Source organism: Lagopus muta, chromosome 7 (assembly GCF_023343835.1).
Source record: "Lagopus muta isolate bLagMut1 chromosome 7, bLagMut1 primary, whole genome shotgun sequence".
NCBI lineage: Eukaryota > Metazoa > Chordata > Aves > Galliformes > Phasianidae > Lagopus > Lagopus muta.
The window spans coordinates 37287178-37305152 of record NC_064439.1 but is presented as its reverse complement, the minus strand read 5'-3'; the positions used below and the strand labels follow the sequence as shown (position 1 = coordinate 37305152).

At 41.4% G+C, this 17975-nt stretch overlaps 1 protein-coding gene and 1 long non-coding RNA gene across 5 annotated transcripts in view; one reads left to right on the top strand and one right to left on the bottom strand.

Annotated features, from left to right (window-relative positions):
* Positions 1–799: 799 nt before the first annotated feature.
* On the bottom strand, positions 800–12423 carry LOC125696120 (uncharacterized). Its single transcript, XR_007378196.1, has 2 exons — positions 12325–12423; positions 800–8026 (listed from the first exon to the last, which is right to left on the bottom strand). It is a non-coding gene; the product is annotated as an uncharacterized LOC125696120 (long non-coding RNA).
* A 462-nt stretch (positions 12424–12885) lies between these two features.
* TOP2B (DNA topoisomerase II beta) overlaps positions 12886–17975 on the top strand; it is a 57902-nt gene continuing 52812 nt past the window's right edge. For 2 of the 4 annotated variants that reach the window (XM_048951362.1, XM_048951361.1), the window contains exon 1: positions 12886–13359. In XM_048951362.1, the coding sequence (XP_048807319.1) occupies positions 13297–13359 (63 nt within the window). In that variant the 5' untranslated portion in view covers positions 12886–13296. The remainder of the gene's footprint in view (positions 13360–17975) is intronic. The other 2 variants (XM_048951364.1, XM_048951363.1) reach the window with 1 other exon arrangement.

Sequence of the window (17975 nt, the reverse complement as noted above, 5' to 3'; positions counted from 1 at the left end):
TGGGAACACCCATTTACAGAGTTCTTACAGCTTAAAACAAAACAAAGAAACACCAAGGGGGGACAGAGTTTGTGCCCAGCAGATACCGGGATCTCTGTCCTCTTATCTGTGTCCACACACTCTTTTACCTTCAGTTGCTTAAGCTAAAAATGAAAGTATGCTACCAGTTAAATTAGCGTGTATTCTTACTATTTGTCAAAATGTAGCATTTAGTAAATACAGATATTTATTTTAAATCTCATGTTCCCACTTTGGGTTTGAACATCTGGTTTGCTCCTATTATAAGCAGTTTGACTTAAGAAGTCTTACTAGTTTGGTACAGCTTCTTCTCTGAAGTTAGTAGTTTCAAGAAGCAAGGAGCTACTGGAGCAAAGTTTTGAGATCTCCTGTCCTATAATATGGCACCTAGGAATGGTGAAGTAACAAGCCAAGGTCAAGCAGACTCAAGTATCTGTAATTTATGTTTATAGGTGTTGTGAAATATGTAAGAGTATAAATGTGACTTCCTGTCTGAATAAGAGGACCATTTTTGGTTTGTTTGTTTTCCTCTGTTTAGACTTTTATGTTGATTCCTGCACTTTGCCTTTTTTTTACTTAAGTTCTGTAGTTAAGCTACTAGCTTATTTTATGGATAGCCTACTTCAGATTCTGCAGTGCTGTCTTTTTTTTTCTACACATTTTCTATCTAATTTAAAATACATCTTAATTTGCTTTTAATTTATATAGAGGATTGCTACTGTATGATAAATATTCTGTGACAGAAATTAAGTTAGTTTATTCAGTTTTATATTCTGCAAGGAAACAAAAGGGATAAAGATGCTCAAACTCAGCAAAAAAAAAAAAAAAGCAATACTCATTAAAATTGATGATACCCATAAACCAACAAAAATGGCAGGGCTTAATAACATTTAATGAGGAAAAGTAATTTAATGGACTCCTCATAAGCTAGTGACCCTTTACACTGAGTTATTTTCCTATTTGTCCATTTGTATTTAGATTACTGAGAAAAGTGCTCAGAGTAGGGGACAGCATTACTGAGAAGTGGTAAAAGATTTAAGGTACATCAATTTTTATTATTACTCTAAGCTGTCAAAATCATTTTAAGATGAACAACAGACTCTTCCTGCTTAATGTAGATTAATTCCTTTCTTTATTCTGGAAAATGTTTCTTTTTTGGGGGGAAAGAAAGTATTTAGTGACCTATTGTAACAAACACCTTTAAGAGAATGCTATTTTTAATGAGTGTGAGATTTCAGTGTGACTGAGTGCTGGCACAGACGGGAACGACTGGGTCTAATCAGTGCACAGCCAATGACTGTCTGAATATCTTACAAAAGGAGGAATATATATATATTATATATAGGGTGATGACACACTGGAACAAGTTGCCCAAGGAGGCTGTGGAAGCCACATTCCTGGAAGCATTCAAGGGCAGGCTGGATGTGGCTCTGGGCAGCCTGGTCTGGTGGTTGGTGATCCTGCACATAACAGGGGGATTGAAATTAGACGATCATTGTGGTCCTTTTCAACCCAGGCCATTCTATGATTCTTATTAAGTGTAATATTTCAAAGCATGTTCTGTTAATTTGTTCCTTTTACTGCACAATTCTGTGTGCTATTTCATATCTTTAGAATTTTGGTAGTGTATGTTTCCTATGTCTTTGAAGCACCAGGGGATCATACTTTCCCTCCCAGACAATCAGCTAACAGCTTAATTGTCACAATCAGGAGGAAGTAGCGGACTTATTTTAGATGCACACTTCAGATAACAACATATAGACTCCCTTGTATAGCAGTTATAAGGAAAGCAGCAAATGTAAGAAAATAAAGGCATCCAAGCACAATGTTTAAGCAAGATCTTAGTAAGGTAGGTGGAACAGTTGATAACAGGCTCTTAGAGCTGATGGAAAGAGCAGGAACGTACAGAATGGAAAGAGGTTACAGCCTCTTCCTTCTATTACCTTTGTGGAGGTAATGGAACAGAGTATGTATGTCCATGCTTGCACTGTAGCAGCTTTTGCTTTTCTCCAAAGCGTCAGTAAAATACATGATACATTCAAAATGAATTTCAACACTGGCCAAAAGATGTAAAATTTTATTGGCCAAAAGGAAAATGCCCCTTGATGGACTGCATTAAGAATTCTGAAGGTATTCTGTTTTCTGGTAGTAAGAAACATGTCAGAAAACTGTTTCTGATTCAGGTGGCTTTTTTGTTCTGTTAAAGTAAGGAGCTCCTGGCAAAGTATGCTTATGGTTTCAGTTAGCAAAGATGGTTTCAAAGAAAACAGGCAGAAGGAATATTGTAAAATAACAAACTGGAATTCCACAAAAACTCTGCAGTGGCTATAGCAGTACAAACAGGGAGTGTTGGGGGCTGTGATTTAAGTTTCGTATCTGAGGACAGAAAAATGTAAGATCAAGTTAATGCTGAGAAACGAATGCCAAATTTGTATTATTTGATGTTTGCTTATCAAGCAAAGTCAGTTGTTTCAATTTTTATAAATCAAATCATTCTAGAAAGAATTAAAATGGAGCCTTCTGAATGTAAATTAATTAATTTTTTGCTCAATTGTCAGAACTATGCATGAACTTCCTTCATAAGAAGTTGTCTCAGTCCCTGACAATATTGCTACTGATACCAGTGATTTCTTTAACTCAAAGTCAATATTTGAGGTAGTTTTCTTTTTTTTAGGGGGGAAGAGGGAAAGGGGAGAGGCCAAGAATTTTCTATGTTACTACAAATCCTTTTTTTTTTTTTTTTAAAACAAGGATAAAAACCTGGAGTTTGCATTCAGTGAAAAGGGCACTGCAATTTTATTTGGTTCTACACCAACTAGCTATGTTCTGCAACTTTATAGTTTTGTCACTAGAATTTTAGTCACCAGTAATTCATATATGTACATTAGTTTATTGCTGAAAATGGATTATTGGATGATAAAATGATATGAAGAAATGGGCATTCATTCAGTCAAAATATATAAACTTCAGAAGAGACAGGAAGATCTGCATGCATTTCTGGCTCATGCAGTCAACATTCATGATAGGAAACAGACGCTGAAGAGAAACGAGCACTTGCCAGATGACATGTGCTTTTTTAAAACTTGGTATCTTATTGCATTTATTTCACATACTGTACTCATTACCAATCTTGTGAGGAAATTCAGCCCTTGGTAAATATTCAGTGAAAAAGACAGCATGGAGGGAATGTGTACTAGTGAAACAGTGATGCAAAGATTGGGTAAGAAAAGAAAAATCTATTTTTAAAGAGCAGAATTACTGATGGATGACAAAGTCAGTGGAAGTCAGCTAGAACCTTTGTACACCAAGAGTTGAACATCAATTCCATAACTAGAGAACACTTTACTTAAAAGGTTCTATGGAAGAGGCACTCCAGTAACACATTGTTACTTGTCAAGCAGGAGTCACCACTAACAGTACTGATGGATGGATTTTGTATTTCATGCATATTAGAAAGAACATTAGAAAAACAGCTCTGTGAAGCAGGAGTCATTACGTCAGTAGTAAGATGAACTTACTCTACACTGTACTCATCTTTTGGTCTATCTTAGATTTAGCCAAATACTTCTGTTAGCCCTTCTGCAGTTTCAGATGTTCCTTGATCAATGTGTGATATCAGTTACCTCCCGTGTCATCCCTTCCTGTTTTCTTCACTATTAAAAATCCTTCTAAATTTCCCTTCTAAATCAGTGGGTTTCATCCTTGAAAGCAGCTTCTTCAACAGAGTTCAAGGCAACTTTCAGTGAGTCACAAGGTAAGGTATAGGATGTTCAGATGCCAGCACTGTGTTCTATCTTTCTCTTGTTTCCCCTGTGTATCACAGGCTGATACCCCAGCCCCATAATGCATCCGTGCATTCTTCAGCTCAGTAGATCTGCTGTTTATTCTATAATGGGCAGTGAGAGAAAGTAAGCCATGAGGATAAGAGTAACGCAGTCTGCTGAGTGAGTTTCTTTCAATGTCTCCCTCTGAATTTGCTGACCTTTGTGGCTGGAGACTGTCCAGCTTTTTGTCTGCAGCATTTCTGTACCCACAGGATATTCACAACAGAACAACTGAATCCTCAGCTAGTATCATTCCAGTATCACCCTCAGTAACTGCTCTTCACTCTCTTATTCTCCCATGTTCCTAGTATTGTTGCTGTTACCAGCAGGTCGACTAACATCAGAAATCTGAAAGGTAAGGGAGGGTGTAAGGGGTCCACAAGGCAGGGGAAGGAGAAGCAGCTGTCCTTCTAAGGGAAGGATGTTAGTATAAGCAAGGTAAGGACCTTATGTTTTAGCATGTTATGTATTTAATTCAAAATGGCAGTGAGGTTCCCAACAGAATAAAACAGCAGACTGTATGGGGAATATTCTTCTGGGCATCTCATAGAAAAATTAAAAGAAGGACAGCTGTAGAAATTGCAAAAGAAAACTAAAGAACCAAATGAAGGATTAAATGTTGTTTACATGCTATGCTACAGATTTCTGTTGTAAGGATATTAATGTTGTTAAACTTCCAACAATGTTGTTAAACTTTGTAGGGTGATACAAGCACATAAGGAAATAGGAAGAGTATTTTTTTGCTTTCCTTTTGAAGGACTAACTACTGCTTTTTTATAATCTGCAAAGAGTTGCATGAGGGAAAATGCAAAGCACAGCATCCAACATATTAACATGCTAATTTGGAGGGAATGTGAAAAGTAGTTTCACTTGCTTGCATCTTCATGTTATTCTCTTACAGAACCTGTTAAGCAAGGCCTGGCCCAGGCATAGTTAGCAACCCTGGGGGGAAAGATACCTTACCAATTGCGTGGCAGCCCCTTATGAACAACGTGGGACTAGCATAGATCAAGGGCAGGATGACAGATACTGCAATCGTCCTGTTTGTGAAATGCAGCATTTAATAAGAAATCATAAAGTAGCAGGGAAGATTTCAACATTAAACAGAAGTTGAAGAGAGGCTCGGGAGTGCTGTGTTTTGCATGTGTGCTCAGTGGGAGTGTTTATCCTAATGGGAGGTTTGGGAGCGCTGCGTGCTGTGCCATGCCATACAGCCATTTGGCTTTGTGGCTGGAAGCAGCCGTGCTGGTTTGGTGAAGCAACTGAGAGCTAAATATGTGCCTTGCATTCTGTTTGATTGTTGTAGCTTGTGCTGCGTTCTCACGGGGTGGTTAACACGCCTTCCTCTATTGCTTGTAACTGTACTGTCTGTGGTGCTCCGAGAGCTGATGCTGTAATTGCTACACTGTGCTTCACCATTTTATATATATATATAAATCATTTCAGGAAACAGTTGTTCTGACTAGAAATATGAAAAAAATGTTTTATGTTCTACTTTGAGCATTTAATATCACCAAGAACAATACCTCTAAATAATCTCTCAAACTTGAGCTGCTCTGTGGCTTCAAGTGATTTCACTGTCCTTTTCCTTATGTTAGTGCAGTCCTCCAGCCTTGTTGCTTACATCCTAGAGAATTTGGTTCACAGCATTTTGAGAGGAGTGATCGGAAACAAACAAAAAACAACAAAAACAAAAAGCAGCTCCAAGTTGAAGGAGGGAAGATTTAGGTTGGATGTTAGGGGGAAGTTCTTTACAAGGAGAGTGGTTAGGCCCTGGAACGGGCTGCCCAGGGAGGTTGTGGATGCCCCGTCCTTGAACGTGTTCAAGGCCAGGTTGGACGGGGTCCTGGGCAACCTGATCTGAATGTGTATGTTTGGTGGCCCTGCCAGGCAGAGGGGTTGGAACTACATGATCCTTGGGGTCCCTTCCAACCCGGGTGATTCTGTGATTCTGTGAAAAACATGCACATGAATTTATTTGGAACTAACAAATACCTTATCAATAAACTAAGGGTAAGATGTTAGGAGCTTCCCTGCTTCTCCATTCTGATTCACAAGAAAGAGATGATCTCAGCAGAAAAAATGTGGTACACAGGGTATATGGTATGTCTCTAGAAGTACAGGTACACAGGGAACCTGTAAGAACATCTGTCCCTTTGTGTTAAAGAGCTAACGTTTTAGAACTTGCTACAGGGTAAGTAGGATTCTGACACTCAGCACCAAATGAAGTTTCAAAAAATGTTAGAAAATACATTGATGCATAAATTGCATTTTCTAACTTTGGAAGAGATGTTAAAGGAAGGAAAATGTTGAATGAACAGAAGTTGATGCTGTGTTGGAAATTTATGGATAGGATGTCCTGTCTTTTCATGAAGATTTGACAAATTCATAGCATTTACTACCTTGAAATAAAACAAATAAAACTACGTGAGCAGCAACAGCTATTTGTAAAAGAAACCCCACTGCTTCCAGATAAATTTAAAGAGCTACTCCCACTTTTCAAAGGTTTTCTGATGTAAAAGGTTCCAGCAGAAGGACATATGTGGAATAACAAAGCTCAGCAAAAGCCATCTAACTCAAGAAAAAGGTGAGTTGCTATTAGAGTTCTATAGCAGAATGGTAACAATTTTGGCATGTTACTATGAGACACAGTACAAGGAAAAAAAATCTTTTTCCTGTTATGTAAGAACACAGTATATCACAAAGTGGATCTTTGTTAAATTGGTTTTAAAATAATGCAGAGTATGGTTATTGTAAAACAATAGGAATACTGGCTTTATCCATATTTTGGTTTATGCTTATTGTCAAAACTTAAAATAGTTTTTAAAGGCTCTTTCCTCAAAGCTTGCAAGAAATGTAGGAATATTCTGAAAGAACTGCATCAGTGAAAAAATATTTTTCTTCACTGTATTGTAAGTTAAATGCACAGTAGATTTCAAAAGGAAATGTATAAAATGAGGGCTACTGCTTCCCATTATTCTTTAAGTCACTCACAATGGGTATAATCAAGTTACTCTTACCATGTAGATTAGTAACTTTCTATGACAACCTTAAATGAATTCAATCAGTGTTTAAGCATATATATTCCAAGTCACTTAAGGTTGTTTTCCTCCCTCTCATAGGTGACAGCAGGGAATCCTGCGTCTAAGAAATGCCGCGATCAGGATTCAGCTTTTATAGGCTCTCAGAAAAGGAGAGATGCTCTTGTATCCACGTCGGGCTGAGGATGACCTAGACCGAAATTCCCAGATTCTAACATGCTGAAGCAAAGCTCGGCGTAGATAATTCCAGCCAAGCACATTGTCCTGGCTGATACTGAAAACTGATGATACAGCAACTTCTGCTACTGCTACCTACAATGGCTGCAGTGGGTAGTGAGCAAGACGGATTTGGGAACCACCGATCTGGATGCATTTACTTCAACTGCTGACTGAGGTAATGTGTTCAATTTAGTTGAAGAAGAACAAGAGAATGCTAATGAGCATGAAGAATATACAGAAGTTAATGAAAGCAACATAACTAGGTGGTGGAAAACAGTAAGCCCTGATAGTTGGGTGAAAAGGGAACTAGAGACCATGGCCCAAACATACAAAAATGTGTTTGATATTTTCTTTTCCTGTTTTCCTAACAAATACAGTAAAAACTGAATGCTGAGGAGAAAAAGCACCACAGAAAGAAATTACTAGGGACGGGTGCATGATATCTTGAGGAAAAACATTTAAGGCAGAAATACTATAGTTCTAAAGAACCTAAGGGATAACAAAATCTTTTAAATGCATTTCTGATCATCTTTGCTTAGTAGGAACTTCAAGCGGAAACTGAAAAGTGGAGCAGCTAGCATTAACCTTTTTTTAACAGTTATTCAAATCCTTGCTGAATTACACAACTTGTATTGAAATAAATAGGAACTGCTGGTGCTGAGTTTTATTACAAATTAGGCCGCTTGAGAAATTGTTGCATAACGGATCTGAAAAAAAGAAATTGCTACAAGTCTTTCTTTTTTCCTTTGGCCTCTGTATGATCTGCATGGGTGCAGTTGCCACATCTTTATGACATGCTCTGTTTCTGTGGCTTTAAGCAGAGGCTGTACCATCTTTCTGGTCTAGCCTTTCCTCTTCTTGGAACCACCCAACTGAATTTTGAAGAAGGAAATGCAAATACACATCTTGACATGGACATCAATTCTGGTAAAAAACAAAAAAAAAAAAAACAAAAAAAACCCACCAAAACCGGTGGTAAAGTAAAGCCATGCATGAAAAGTTGGCATTTCTGTTTTCCCCCACTAACTGTTAATCGTGTAACAAACTGGAGATGGTCTATCAGAAGGGATAAGATTTTAGCTAGGAAGAGCAAAGTTCTATCTCCATTTCTATCTATTTCCTGTAATGGTGAGATTTTCTGTTGGCTACAAGTTATCACTTCTCTCTCCACAAATTCAGTATGCCCATGTGTGCCTTCTATAGTGACAACTCTGTCACCTTCTTATCGTCCTAAGAATGAGCTTGACTTTATCAGCAAGCAGCCTTGATATCCTCTCTGGATACCCTGTGCATTTCTTCTGACTGGAAGGCTAGCAAATCACTTTTTATGGGAACTTTGGAGGGGCAAGGATAGTCTCACTGGGCATATTTTCTTGCCCAAAAAGTGCTGGGTGAACTGCTAGGAACAAAACTAATATGCCTTAGCTGAAAGAAGAAATTGCTCTTCTGAGGATTGGATGCATGGGGACAGGAGGAAAGAGAGATGTATTTATCACACAGAAAAGCTACCCAGTTGAGGAAAGTCTAGCATGCTTCACTGTTTACCATGAGCTCAGGAGACCAGAGATCTTCTGAAGAGTGTGTCATCTCCAGAATTTCACTGGATGCTTGCATTCTCCAAACGATCTGCAATCTAATTAGCAATGCCATCATGCAATTGGTGATCCCCAGTCTTCAAGTAATTGCACAAGTCTGCCTCTCAGCTAAGTAACACTACTCTTGTCTGTTTCTCTGCTTTGTATGTTTAGAACAGATCTCTGGAAACATGTCTATTCTGTCATCTTTATCTTGTCATTGCCCCCCAAGAATAGTTTAAGACCAAACTAAAGGTAAGGAGGCTAAATGGACTTTGATGCTAATGTATTTCTAGTCACAGATAAATATTAAATGTTAAGAAGGTTGCTATCGTGCAGCAGGGATAATGATGTGGCCCAGAAGGAAGTAGGGTGGATCAGTGCAGTCAGCTGTGTGCTGGGGAAATCCAGGCATGGTGCCCTGGGATCCCTTCTTTTAACACAGAAGCATTTCTGCAACCTCACGTGGGCCTTCTGCTAGGTCCAGAAATGCCAGACCTCATAAGCAGTGCTCACAGTACTCCAGAAAGTTTTCCACGCCATAACAAAGGTGCAGTAGTTAAAAGGTCAGTTATAGGGAAGTAACCAGAGGGTGAGTAAGTGCTTAAACAATCCAAACCCTATGCAAAATTGGCCCCAAAGTGGCACATGAAGGATGAAGATGAAAATGGGAACCTCGACTAAGTTTATGCTGTAGGATGATCAAACAATAGGTAGACTTTTCGTAACTGTCACGGAACTATGATCTGAAATTCAGTTAGAGCCAAGTATGAGTATGTTGATTACTATCATACTACCACAATCCTACTCCAAGAGTTGATCAGTTATTTAATGAATCGCAATGACATTTTAAGATGCTGTAGAATATGGAAATTTTATGGCAAATGTTAATATTTGATACTGCAGTATATACTATTACAACTATATACAGTGCAAAACGTATAGTTTTATCAGCGTCAACTTAGTGACATAAGTTTTTAGAACATTACAAATTACACTTTTTTTTCTGTGCAGTATGCAGAAAACATCTGTGATCACTTATTTAGGTAAGTGGTTGTATGTGAGCATATGTTCTCAGAGTGGGTAAGCGTACATAGTTTCACAAATAGGCAACTTTTATGCCTTTTAAGTCTCGTGCCAGAAAAGCTGCAGAGAAATAAAAGTTTTATTAAACAGCGAGTATATTTGAATAGAAGCAGCAAATTATTTGTAATAGAAATATTTATAGATCATACACATGGCTATCTTACAGCTAAAATAATTCCTGCAGTTTAGACTTCAGGAGAAAGAATGGAAATTCAGGAAGGGAGAGATCTGTGCATTAAGACATTCATTATACACAAAGTAATGTTTCAATAAATACTTTGTTTGCTAAAATCAAGCACTGAAGCTAGTAGTAAAACTGGTTAGACACTTGTTACAAAAATCTGTAGGGTACTTGTATTCACATTGTAGTTTCCACTGGGAAGATGAGAATGCTTCCAATGAACAGAAAGAGGAATTTTCTGTTTAACATCTTACGTGGATTATTAATTTAAAATGGCACTCAGTATGTGTGAACTATTTCACAAAAACTGATAGGATGTAATTGGGGTAGGCAGCATCCAAAGAAATCCCACTGCTATTGGAATGTTAAGGTGCTTAAATTCAACTCATGCTTACATTTAATTCTATGTCTTAGCGAAAATCACTTGAAACACGATGAACTGTCTTACTTCACCTCTGAATTCCATGGAGGCAGCTCCTTGTAGTCTCTTAAGAGCATTGCCACACAGTACTCCAGCGCTAGGAATGCCACCACAAAACATACATGCAGATTCTGGATAAATCTACTATAAACAATAAGCCAAAAACACGCTGACTTATGTCCACAGAGGTATTGTAGTATATGATGAGAATTAAATGAAAAGCAACCTGGACAAAATAATTTCAAATATGACTGCAGAAAATGCTGGGAGAAACTTCAGATATTCTTTCCTTTATTTGTGCCAGCATGGCACATGGACTGAACATGTCTGACTATGCACTTTCATACAACCTACTACCAAGAAGAAAGGAATCTCCTCTGTCTTTCTGTAGTGCATATAGAAGTGACTGTTAGAAGTGACTGTCTTCAAGATAGATTGCCATCTACTACTTGGCTCAAGATAAATGAGTGCAAAAAACAAACAAAAAATACCATTTGCCAGGCTAAGAACAGCCTATTCACTAAAAAGCTGAAGCTAATGAGAACACAGAACAAGCCACAAGCCTTCATGTACTATTTCTGCTCTATGTGCTAATGGCTCTCCACCAATGCAGAAATCTTGGAACAGATGTTTTCTCTGGTTCCTCTGATATTCACTTGTAGCTGCCCTTGTTGATTATACTTAAGTCATTTTACCTGACCCTACATACAAATGTGAGAGTTAGAAAAAGAATAATTCTTATCAGCAAGCCCAGGACTCTGAAGCACTGGGCAGAGCCCTGCAAATGCCAGTTTTCTGTACTGCAAAAAAACCCAAACAAACGTTTGTTCTTATCTTGCCAAAAGTAGAAGAAGCTGCAGCCTACAACTCTGAGGTTCATGCAGCTACAGTAAAACTGGGCTGGAGTACATCATTTTAATGCCCCTTCTAGGTACGTGCTATTATTTTCTGTAACTCCTGTGCAGCATTTAGATATTAGTTTAACAGTCTTAGACACTGAGAGTAAAATTATGCTAAATAAACAAGATTTACTAGAAGTTCTTCTCATCCTTCCCTTGAGGTGTATTGGAACATTACAGCTGCCTCCTCAAAGGGAGCTGCATGGTTTCCAATCTTTTTGCTACTTCAGAAAAACATTTTGTGAAAGGAAAACCTTTGAATTTTTACTATTTGATTTTATTTTTTTCAGACACCAGCTTGTCTACTAACTTGGATGCAGTCTCACTACGAATCCCTCCTTTTGTGATTTTTGCTTTGAGACATTTTTTAAGCTTGTCAAATTAGATCTTGGGGGGAAATTTTTCACTCAGAGGGTGGCGAGGCCCTGGCACAGCAGAGAAGCTGTGGTGCCCCATCCCTGAAGGTGCTCAGGGCCACGTTGGATGGTGCCCTGGGCAGCCTAAGCTGGTGGATGCCCATGGCAGGGGGTTGGAACGAGATGGTCTTTGAGGTCCTTTACAACCCAAGCCACCCTGTGATTATAAACATCTATGACCACAGTATTTAATTTTACTTTTGGTGGAAAGAGAAAGCATCTTCAACTGCAAATAATTCTTATGCTCACACCTAAAATAACGCGCATTTTAGGACTATTCATGTGTAGGGAGTAGCTGTTACGTTTCATCGAAGGATGTTGTTGTCGCTGTTGTTGTTTTTCAAAAATGGCAAATACGTGAGAATGAAATTGTGTCACCTAGGGTAAGGCAGTGTAACAATGGACAGAAGAAGAGGTTGACACAGCAAAAGCGACCACGGTAACAGGAAAGTTAAAGTTGCAGAAGGTGAACGCCTCGGACTGCTGACCGCGGCCCAGAGCAGGACAGGACAAACACCTGCGTGGATGGGCAGCGCCCGGAGCATCGAAGTGGCCGGGGAGGGAGGAGGCGCTCGCCCACCCCTTCCCTTCCCAGCACCTGTTCGAAGCGAAGCCTGTTCTCCACAGGCACGCGGCAGCACATACCTTAGGAAACGGGGAAAGCGCGCCACTGCGCGCCGCCAGCCGTCACCGTTCTGCCCGGGGCCGTTCGACCGCCGAGGCGCGCCTCGACCCCGGCCTCCCGGCCTCCCGGCCTCCCGCCCCACCGCAGCCGCTACGCCGCCCCTCCCCCGCGGCGCGGCAGCGTCCTCTGGCGGCGGCCCGCCTTTCTCCCCGTTGCCACCCGCTGTGACGTCTTACGCGGCCACGGCTGCTCCCTCTCGCCTTTCCCATTGGCCGGCGGCCCAGCGGCCGCCCCACCTCCCGCGCGTGATTGGCAGGCGGCCGCGGGGACTCGGAGCGGGCCGGCGGCGTCGAGAGGCCGCGGCGGCGCTGCGGGCCTGCGGCCGCGCACTCATTGTCTGAGCGCGGAGCCCGGCGCCGGCGGCACGGGGAGGGGAGGAGTTGGTGAAGCGGCGACCGCGGCGGGACGGGGCGGAAAAAGGAAGGGAAGGAGGGGCCGGAAGGAGGGGCCGGGCGGGTGGTGTGCGCGTGCGCGCGTGCGGGGAGCGCGCGGGCACGCGCCGGCGGGTGCGCGCGGGAGCGAAGGCGGGGGAGGGGAGCGGGGCGATTTCGCTCTCAGTCCGCGCTCCAGGGCCTTTGTGGCTGCGGGGCCTCGCCCGGGGCGAGGCGGGCGGCGGCGGAGCGGCCGTCCCTTTAAACTAGCGGAACCGCGGGCCCCGGCCGGGCCTGCCCCGCCGCCTGCCGGCCTCCGGCGGGAGCGCGGGTGGCGGACGGGCGCTTTGTGTGGGCCCCGCTCCGCCGCGCTGCCCGCTACCTCGTTATTTTGTTCCGCCCGGGCCGCGCTCCCGGCATGAAGTAGAAGCGGGCCGCGGCGGGAGGGGCTGAGGGGCCGCGGCGAAGCGCGAAGGGCGCGCGGGGAGGCGCGGGGTCGGGGCCGGCCCTCGAGGCTGCCTCCGTGCGCCATCGGCTCGGCCGAGGAGAACCGGGCGGAAAATGGCAAAGTCCGGAGGAGGAGGAGGAGGCGGCGGCGGTGGCAGCGGGGGACTGACCTGGGTGGTGAGTTGTGGGGTCGGCGCTTTGGCGCCGGCGTTTGTGGGTTTGTTTTTGTCTTTTTGCGTCCCCTGTCTGTGTGTGCGGAAAGCGGGGCTGGCGTTTAAACGGGGAAGGAACCGGCGGGTGAAAGGGAGCCGGGCGGGGCGGGGCGGCAGGGGGAGAAGCAGCCCGGGCCGGGGGCAGCGCTCAGTCTGGAGCGGAACGATGCCTTTGTGGGCACCAAAGCTTTCCCGATCGCCTGGGATGGTGAAAGCCGGGGCTTCTGAGTTACGGAGATGAGTTACGACAGGGGCCTGGAGCCGTGTGCTTGCAGATCGCTCTTGAAGTTGAACTTTGTCGTCTTCCGAAAGTTACGACTCAATAACAGGGCTTAGGAGGTGGGTTTTTGTAGTAAGCGAGGATGCTCTCCGCTTTTGGGAAGACCTCGGGAAGGAGGAGCAAAGATGACCTGAAGGGGTCTTATTCGTCCAGTCAGTAACTTCCCTGTTAGTGTGGAGTTCAAACTAGCGTGCCTTATTTAATGTTTAAAAAGATGGTCCATCTTGATAGATGGTGAGGTGCCTGCATCTTTAATCAGGCATGTATTCTTTGCTGAGTTAGGAGCTTTAAACCTTCTTGTTTGAGGAGGTAATAACAAACTAGTTTTTCTGTTGTGTTTTCCTGTATCTTTGAGCTGCTGGAAAAGAACATGAACAGCATTACTGAGATAAAAGACATCCCATGTATTCTGACGGTGGACTGCTTCTGTGGCTCTAATTATTGCGTTTAACGCTAATTCTTTTTCATTATAAAAGCTGGCGGTTTGAAAAGGTACATAAAAATGTACGAGTTTCTGGGTGTGTCACTTGAAATTAGGCAGTTTAGATATGGGAACAGCCTAAGTAAAGAGGCTGAAGTTATTCTACTTTCCATTCTGTAATACTGTGCGATCTTTATCAACTGCTGCCTTGTATAGCTCTTCAGAATTAAGATTTTTATGGTACAGATTGGACCAAGTAATTGAAAGTTTCACAGCTCATAGAAGACTGCAGAATGAAGTGTGAAAATCACCGAGTTGGCATTTTTAATGAAACATGTTCCTAAATGTAATGGGGATGAAAGTATGGCGAGTCAACAGTTTCCTACAACTGGAAGTGATCAATTTTCCTTCTGTAAAGGCAGTAAAGACTGAAGTGCTTTTGTTGTATCAGAGTAGTGGCAGAGAAATAATTAGATTTCAGTTTAAACCCTGTATTGACCATTCAGAAAACAGTAGGACTTTTCCTTTCTCTCATGAGCATTTTAAGTGCTGAAGATAGGGCCCCTGAATCAGTTCCTAAAGGCAGACCTGCTCGCTGTCATCTGCAGGACGCTGGAGTACAGAAGAGCAATGTTGTTGTGGCACTAAAGTTGAATGGGGCAGCAATTAGCTTAGTGTGCAGGGAGAAAATGAGGCAGGTGCCAGTTCATGAATAGATATGATATGCTGGCATTGAGGCTGAGGTGTACAGAGTTAGGGACAGTTTGGGACAGTTTCAACATTCTAATTTTAATCTGCTTGCCCTGTGTCTTTTACACTTCTTGTTACTGTGGTGAAAGCACTGGGACGTTTGTTTTCTGAGTAATATGTTTCTATTGTTAGTGATTTCTTTTTAAGACCAGGTGAGCTAAACAGTTGAACTGTACCAGAAATAAATCTAGTTCTAAAGAGGGGAAGCATGTTTAAGAATTGACGTGGTGTTTATGTTTCAAAGTTGCAAGTCTCATACGGGTAATCTGATTCTCACATCTTTAAAAGAGTTGTCTGTATGATTTCAGCTTTAGTTGTGGTTTAAACAGTATTCGTGTTCTTATCTTCTACTCCTTAGGTAAGAATTATACGCATTTAGGAAAGAGGGTGTTCTTTAAGTTACAGAATTTACCTTGGAGTGAACTTCATGCTAGGAAGCTCCTGCAAGTGCCAGGTGTTACCTACTTGCAGAAGCAAGATGAATTAGGTATTCATGGAAACACAGCAAGTCATCGACATCAGTTTATAGCTACCTAGTAGCTAACCTTAGCATAGTAACAGTGCTTTGAGAAATGTTACTAGCAGTGGTGGGCTGGTAAGCAAGAACAAGGAGGAGTTATAGGGACACAGGACCACGTATCCATTCCATGTGTTTGTTAGGAAAATGGTCTATCATTAAAGAACTGAAAATAACCTCTGTGTAACCTCAGACTTATGAATTGTTACTAACTGGTTTTTGAGGAGCTTTTTCTTTTGTCTTCCTGCTGACTTGTTGGAGTCAACTTGCAGCTCTTCGCTGTTATAGTAACTCTGTAATAGTTGGCAAAAGGTGGAATTTTCACCAGCAGATTTGTAGTAATTATTTTTTGTGGATGATTTCCAAAGGTGACTCAGAAATGTGTTGTAAGTTAGTTACAAATGCATGGATTTGTAAATAGAGAAACTGCTGTTGGTAAAACATAGTGGCATTTTTTAGTGCTAGAAAAGCATGCTTTAAGTAAGACATTGTTATTAATGTTTATAAATATGTAAAGGGTGAGTGTCAGGAGGATGGAGCCAGGCTCTTCTCAGTGGCATTCAATGCTAGGACAAGGGGCAGTGGATGCAAGCTGGAACATAGGAGGCTCCACATAAATATGAAAAAAACTTCTTCACAGTAAGGGTAACAACCACTGGAAGAGGCTGCCGAGGGAGGTTGTGGGGTCTCCTCTGGAGACATTCAAAACCTGCCTGGATGTGTTCTTGGGTGACCTGATCTGGTGTTCCTGCTCCAGCAGGGTTTGGACTAGATGATCTTTTGACATTCTGTGATTCTGTGATCTTCAACCTTTCTGTGTGTTTAGGAACAGATGAAAGTGAGCTGTCATAATGGTACAATAACAGTACTTTTTAAAATATGTCCTGTACAGTGAAAGTGAAATCACCTCAGGTACAAATGCACACCTACGAGGTGTTGCTCTGATACAGTGGTAGTGCACACAAAGCTATTGAAGTGAGCTGAACAGTTATTTGTGGGAATGTTTTCAAGGCTTTCTCCTCAACTCCGACAGCTACATGAACCTTATGAAGGAAAAATGAAACTCCTGAAAGTAGTTGGAGACTTCAAACATACCACTTCCATTTAGCAGTCCATTGTGAAGATGCTAGTTTTCATTTTCAGGAAACACTAGCTTGAAACAAGTATGTACTGAGCATTAATGTGAATTTTGTTTTTTCCAGAGAAGTTTATATTGCAGATCTGGATGCTCCTTGAATGGAGTGGAATGGAAACGATACATACACCAGTTTGCTTTAAACTGGTTTGTACTTGGTTTGAGTAAATACCTGAACTGTATAATGCACAGTGAAAAGACAGCAGGTTTTTAAATAATCTAAGTTCAGCTATTTGCACTTCTCAGCAGTTTTGGAGTGACATTGAAAATAAATTTTGGTGTAATTCTATAGCCAAAGAGCATATGTATGCAATAGGATAGGGCAGTAGACTCCAGCCAACAAAAATGAACAAACAACAAAATAGCACCGATCTTCTGTTGAAGGGACCTTATCTCTGTTCAGTCACTTCATTTGAAAACAAATACTCTGAACTGTAATACGTGAATAGCTGTTAGTGGTGTGTATATTTTCGAGGGGAAAATGGTTAGATACATGGGGATTACTTTGGTGGGAGAAGGTGTACATGCAAACATGTGCCCCTTGCTAATGCTCTGTCTATCTAGATTATGTGTACTTTGTGAAATTTCCAAGCTAACAATGTTGTATTAAATAGGGTGGATAAATTCACCTTTTAAATAACAGACTATAAAAGTATTCTAAGGTAGGCAGATTAGATTTGCAAAAAACAGTTTTAATTTTCCAGAAATAGATTTTCACCTCCTGTAAACTGTGTGTTCACATGCTAAAGCCATCTTCAAATACACATTTATTTTTCTATTAACTTAAATACGTAAATGGGAATCACATAACTGATAGATATGAGAGATTCTGTTCATAGAAGTATTTTTTTTTTTAGCATTGAACTTACTGATGCTGTTGGTCTGGAAGGACTGGGGAATCCCCTGTCACTTCAATCGCACTGTCTGGAGACAAGAGTGCCACTGCTAGCAGCAGCAGTCACTTGATTTAGTGAAGTGTAAGGCTGTACAGTAACAGCACTTTCTGTTCTAAGATTTCTGTCATAGATTTTGCTTTAGGAAGGTAACAAAAACAAAGGAACGGCAACAAAAAAAACAATACTGCCAAAACTGATGTGGATTATATAGAGAGAACTTGGAAATGCTGAATGGTACAGAAAACTCAATTTTTCTCATTGGCTAATTTAAAATATTAAGTCTGTTGGAACGTTATCCACAAAGGCAATGTTGTTCTGCTCCACCTGGGTTTTGAGAATTTGCAGGAGCTAATTGAGCAAAAATATATACCTGTAAACGTGGTTAAACGTTTGAAGGATCCTCTGATGAAAATTGTGTGTTTGGAGACTTTTCAGTGTCCTCTTAATACGTGTAGGGAAACTGAAGTATTTTGGAAGAATGTATTTTAGCGCTCATATCCCAAATTTAAATGAAGTGAATTTTAGGTCAAGGTACGTAAAATGGTTTCACAGAACTTCTAAAAAGAAATACTAACATTTAAA